The sequence below is a fragment of the Echinops telfairi genome, unplaced genomic scaffold (assembly GCF_000313985.2).
Source record: "Echinops telfairi isolate 266 unplaced genomic scaffold, ASM31398v2 ScPeMD7_9;HRSCAF=40, whole genome shotgun sequence".
Classification (NCBI taxonomy): domain Eukaryota; kingdom Metazoa; phylum Chordata; class Mammalia; order Afrosoricida; family Tenrecidae; genus Echinops; species Echinops telfairi.
The window spans coordinates 51,494,859-51,500,858 of NW_022103906.1; the positions used below are offsets into that span (position 1 = coordinate 51,494,859).

Here is a 6,000-nt window from a genome sequence, read left to right on the forward strand (position 1 = left end):
CATGCTTCCGTGGAGTTAAATTCTGGTAGGAAAGAGGAAGGACAAATCAACAAATAATTACAAACTGTGGCATGTAACACGTGGACCCGACGAAGATGGCATCAAGGGGAAGGGACAGCATCGTCAGGAACACCTATTCTCCTGAGGACATCGTAGAAGTTCCCTGAGAAGATGGCATTGAAGTTGACATGAAGACCAGCATTCTAGCTCACAGGAATCATGTTCTGAAGTTGATAGATCCTTTCTCCAGAGTCAACATGTGTGAGCTTGATAGATCCTTTCTCCAGAGATATTCTAACATGTATTGAATATCACAGCATATTCCTCGGCGTCATGTGTTTTATACCAATAAAATATTTCCAAACAAGATAGTCGGTTTTAATAGAACCATCAGGTTACTCGTGTTTTAATGTGGGGTTTTTTTTTTGTTTTCCTTTCAAAACAATTAACATTACTTACTCATTTTGAAACAATGTCATTATCAGGCACATGATGCCCAATCTAGAATTTATAAATAAGGAAAAGCATCTGGTAATTCATCTGGTAAACCAATATGATACATATGATAGGTCAATAAATAATTTGAATATATAAATAAATTGAATTTTTATTCATATTTCATAAGTACCTTTTTTGAGGCATAGTATAGGATCTTTTTTTTTTGGCAAAAGCTTATTAAAATTTTAAATTTATTCCACAGTTCCATCTCTCTCATGCAGAGAAAGAACTGCTGGAGAGAGAGCCAAGAGGAGAAGCGCAGCAGGAAGTTCTCAGGCGAGCAGCCAAAGACCTGCCCATCTACACCAGGACCATGTCTGGAGGTAAATGCCCAGCCCCTTGGACAATACCAGGATGATGTGCTGTGGAGACCGTGGAAGCATGTTGGTAAATTTGAACCTGTCACACCGCATTTTAAAATTCTTTCTTGTATCTTGGAATTGCTACTGACTCTTCCTCTGTATGGTTCCATAAAGAGGATGGAAACATGGGTAACAATACGGCACGATGATAGATTTCAACCCAACAGGACTGACTGCAAGCCTGTTCTGCCCGCCCACCTCACTGTGACTCAGTGAGCATGCCAGAGCTGTCGAAACCATCATTCCTAGTAGCATTTATTTCGGAAGTTTTACTGTTGGGCCTTTTGATTTAATGTAAGGGTAGAATATCTATTAGGAGTAAAAAATTAATATTGTATGTGTTTTTTCAGGAATATAAGGTTTAACTGTAAATTTTGTAAACGTAATTTTGATATTGGTATAATTTCTTTACTTATCTCTCAAACTTAGTGCTACTTTTTAAACATCAATGAATAACCCACTTACTTGAATCAGATTTTGTAGATAATTTATCAGTCATCTAATTAACCAAGCGTTTTCAAAACTGACGCCCATGGGCTATGTTAATATTTGCGCACCAAAAGTCAACTAGAAGTTTGATGATTTTTCTACCTGTCCTGCCCATTATGGTAGCAACTAGCCCCATGTGACTTATAATGTTTTAAAACATGGCTCACCTGCCAGCCAGGATGCAGTATAGAACCGATGAAACATACCACGTTCCTCTAGTTCAGCAGTTCTCAACCTATGGGTTGCGACCCCTTTGGGAGTCAATCCACCTTTTCACAGGGGTTGCCCGATTCATAACAGTAGCAAAATGACAGTTATGAAGTAGCAGCGAAAATAATTTTATGGTTGGGGGGTCACCACAACACGAGGAACTATAGTAAAGGGTCGCAGCATTAGGAAGGTTGAGAACCATTGCTCTAGTTCTTTAATGCTCACTCCCCACCATTATCATGACCCCAATTCTACCTCACAAATCCAGCTAGGCCAGAACATGTACCATGGTACAGATAAGAGCTCTCGACACAGAGAATCTAAGACAGATAAACCCCTCAGGAACAGTAATGGGAGTAGTGATACCAGGAGGGTAGGGAGAAGGTGGGGAGAGAAAGGGGGAACCGATCATAATGATCAACGTATAACACCCTTCCTCTGCTCCCCCCGCCCCAGGGGCCGAACAACAAAACCGTGAGTGAAGGGAGACAGCGGCTGGTATGAGATATGAAAATAATAATAATTTATGAATTATCGAGGGTTCATGAGGGTGGGGGAAAGAGGGAAAAAATGAGGAGCTGATACTAAGGGCTCAAGCAGAAAGTTAGTGTTTTGAAAAGGATGACGGCAACATATGTACAAACGTGCTTGACATAATGGATGAATGGATTGTTATAAGAGCTGTAAGAGCCCCCAATAAAAGTTACATTTAAAAATAATTAGCTTTACAAGTCATATGCAGTTGCACACACAGGAAAACCATGCTCATCCAGATTGAGATGTACGTTCAGTGTAAAACGTTTAATTGCTTTCAGAGTCTTAGTAAAAAAAGAATGTAAAATGCTTCATTCGTATCTTTATACTCTTAATATTTCTTCACAGCCATAATTGAATACAACCTTGACTCTCTCACACAATTTTTATCCTGTTGTCATTATTTCTTCATTAGCAAGTGTAATTTTCTTAGTTAATATGTCATCGCAGGTTCTATCCCACAAAGGAGGTGTGTTTCGGCTCATTTATGTAGAGCTACCCTATATGAATATAAGTATACATTAAGGGAAGTCAAGCTCTGCATGGTTAATGGACTGAGCTACTTACTGACAGATTAGGTAGTTGAGTCTGCCGGAGGCCCCTCAGGAGCCCTGCTGGCGGAGTTGACACACAGCGGTCCCCTGGGTCAGCTCTTCAACAATACCCACTGCTCTGTGGGATAAGGACATGGCTTTCTATTCCCGTAGAGAGTTACAGTCTCGGAAACCCACAGGGCAGTTCTACTCTGTTATACATGGTCACCGTGAGTCGGCATCGACTCAATGGCAGTGAGTGGGGTTTTAGTTTGCTTGTTTGTTTGAGAGGCTTCAAAAACTCACTATTGAAGATGCTTTCAATATTGAACTGTTGAAGCATAGCTCTCCAGTGACACCTATAAGGGTCACCATGAGTTAGGATAGGAACTGGTGTCTTGAGGTCCCTGAGTTGGCAATTGACTACCAACCGAAAGGTTTCTTCAGCAGCACCGCAGAAGAAAGCCCTGGCAATCCGCTTCCAGAAGCTCAATCAAAAACCCTCTGGAGCCGTTCCACCGCGTCTTCTGGGGCCACTGAGCCAGAAGCAGCTGCACAGCAATGGGTCAGAGTCTGTCGTGGCTTGTTTTTTCTTTAAGAGATGACTGCTTGCATCTCTCAAACTAGTCCATGACAAACAAGGTGCAAACATCTGGTCTCCTCGGCCGAGCCCAGAGCTTTCCTACTGTTTTCAGAACACTGACTTAGGAAAGCATGCACCATGGCAGAACTGCTCTTACTCCTAAAAACAACCATGTTTGGGATTTCTCAGTCACCTCCTTGGGTAGTTTGCATAACATTGGAGACATAAAGGATCATTCCTTCTTCTCAGGGGGCTATGCTCATTTCCTGAGATGCATTTGTGGTTCCCATTAATTGTGACTGCCTGGTATAGAATCAGAGTTTCACATTTCTTTTTTCTTCTTCATATTTCTGGTGTCAAAAATGTGGTTACCTGCTGCATCAAGGTGAGCTGGTTAGAGGTATCGACTAGGCTAAATGGCACAAAGCATGACAGATATATTACAGTGCTTGGATGCCTTTCTGGGAAATGTAGCATGGGAAGGTCGGCACCATGCACAGGGGACTTGCTGAGGGACAGTCCCAGCAGCGCTAAGACAAGCAGTTGAAGGCCCTTCTCACCCCTAAGTCACAGGCTCTTCTCAGCCCCCTTGGGCCATGCGGACAACTTCCAGCGTCCTACTGGCAAAGTTGTGAACTAAAGCAACCGACAGATTCATTTGGTGTTCATCCTCTCTATAAAACGAGGCTTCAAAAAGATTGTGGAAAATGGAATTAAAAGAATTGAGCATTTCCACAAACTTTTAGAAGCACTTATACTCGAGAGAGAAGTAAGAATGTGGGTGATAATGCAGCTTAGGACTTTACTACCCATATTTGATCCATAGTAATTCCTCTATGCCCAAAAGAGAGGGGGGAAAAAGAGGTCACTTGCCTGGTGTGCATGGAATCTTTCACAGAGAGAGGAGCCCCAGTGCCAACTGTTAAGTACTCAGCTGCTAACCAAAATCCTGCCAGTTCGAATCCACTCAGTGGCCCCACCCGAGGAAGATCTGCTCCCATAAAGATTTCATTTTGGAAAACCCTGTGGTACGGTTCTACTCGGTCACATAGGGATATCTATGATTGGGAATCTACTCAACAACATGACAGAGAGAACAAGTCAAACCACGTATGTATTTGAGAGTGGAGTGTGGTATGGCAGTGTGTTAAGAAAATTATTTATCTTCTCTTTCTTCTGCATAAGGAGTCCTGGTGGTTCTGTGGCATAAGCGCTGAGCTGCTAACCGCAAGGTCATTGGATCAAACCCACCAGCCACTCTGAGAGAGAAAGATGAGGTGTCTTCTACTAGAATGAGTTACAGTCTCAGAACCTTAGGTACAGTCACTGTGATTCAGAATTTACTCAATGGCAGTTTGGGGCTTTGTTTGTCCAGTGCTTATTGCTGATTCACCTATCTATTGTTTACAATGCTCTCCAAACTGTATTATTATTGATCACTTGCACGTTAGCTTTCTCCTGCCCGCAACCCTTTCCCCAAACTGGAGAGTTCTGGAAGATAACAACTGGGGTGATGCGGTTAATTTATCATTTTAAACATTGATTAAAGTTTTGAAAGTTATATAATTAATATGTATAACACTATATAAAGACATTTCAGAAATCCAGCAACGCAGTTAAAACAAAAGGCTGTCTTCACTTGTTGTAGTTTTAGAATGATAGTCGGGTTACTCATTATTTTAATTGGCAGTGTAGTAATCTTGATTGAACATAATATGAGATTGAGAATGTTTTCTTAAAAGATTAAATATGATTAGACAGACTGGCTAGAAACCAAAAAGTGTATTTCTAAATAGTTCTGATTCCTGAAAGTAATAACCCAGTTCAGATTTGATCTGAAACATTTTTATGCCTGGTGTACTTTAAGTTAGAGAGGGTCACACATTTTGAGAGAAGCGAGCATTGTTTACCAAATTTAACTGGAAATTTGGTGACTTGAGACCTGTGTTCTCATTGTGGTAGACATTAGGCCCATGCAGCTATTGAACTTAAAATGCAGCACGTCTAAAGCGTGTCAAAGACACAATGGGCTTCCGAGACTTCTTGTTGTCAGCTGCTGCCGAGTTGGTTCTGATTCATAGTGACTCACTGGACAGAGATTGAAACACTTCCCGGTTCTGCACTGTCTGCACAAGCAAACGCCTCTGTAATAGCAACTGGATATTTTGATACTGATGACAGGTTGAAGTGATAATATTTTGGGCATATATGCTAAAACAAAATGAACTGTAATATTATTACCTGTTTCTCTTTACTTCTTTTAATGTGACTACTAGGGAATTTACAAATATAGTTCATCTTATATTTCTTCTGGACCACACACAGCCATAGACTGTCATACTTTGCTTGATCCTTGGAATGTGCTTGTGAGACTCTGACTCGGGGGCTGAGCAGGCCAGGTGACTCCTGCAAAGAAAAGCTGCAAGGGGATGATGAAGAACCTGCCTCACTGTTGAAAGCAGCCTAACAAGAGCCTGCGGTGTTCTAGTTTATTGTAATGGCGTCCTTTTCCAGGGCTTATAATCCTCTCTAACACAAATTTGGTAGTTATGTGCTGCACGTGGTTTTTGAAAACTGTACGTTTATTGGTTTCACACTGATCCCATTGGACTGCTTATTAAATAATCGATCTCCTATAATGTGGGTAGATGTTGGATCCTGTAAAATGACATGCACTAAAATCAGTCATCCATAACTCTTCCTGATACTTGTGTAAGTGAAGAAAGAATCAAGTCTTTAGTTACATAAATTAAAACTCTTTCTTCCAATCTTGTATCATGACCTACAGAGA

The 6,000-nt window shown here is 41.2% G+C and overlaps 1 protein-coding gene across 3 annotated transcripts in view; it reads left to right on the top strand.

The window, feature by feature from the left end:
• ZDHHC2 (zinc finger DHHC-type palmitoyltransferase 2) overlaps positions 1–6,000 on the top strand; it is an 81,912-nt gene that overhangs the window by 45,750 nt on the left and 30,162 nt on the right. For 2 of the 3 annotated variants that reach the window (XM_045286658.1, XM_004696173.2), the window contains exon 4: positions 701–821. In XM_045286658.1, the coding sequence (XP_045142593.1) occupies positions 701–821 (121 nt within the window). The remainder of the gene's footprint in view (positions 1–700; positions 822–6,000) is intronic. The other variant, XM_045286659.1, reaches the window with a different exon arrangement.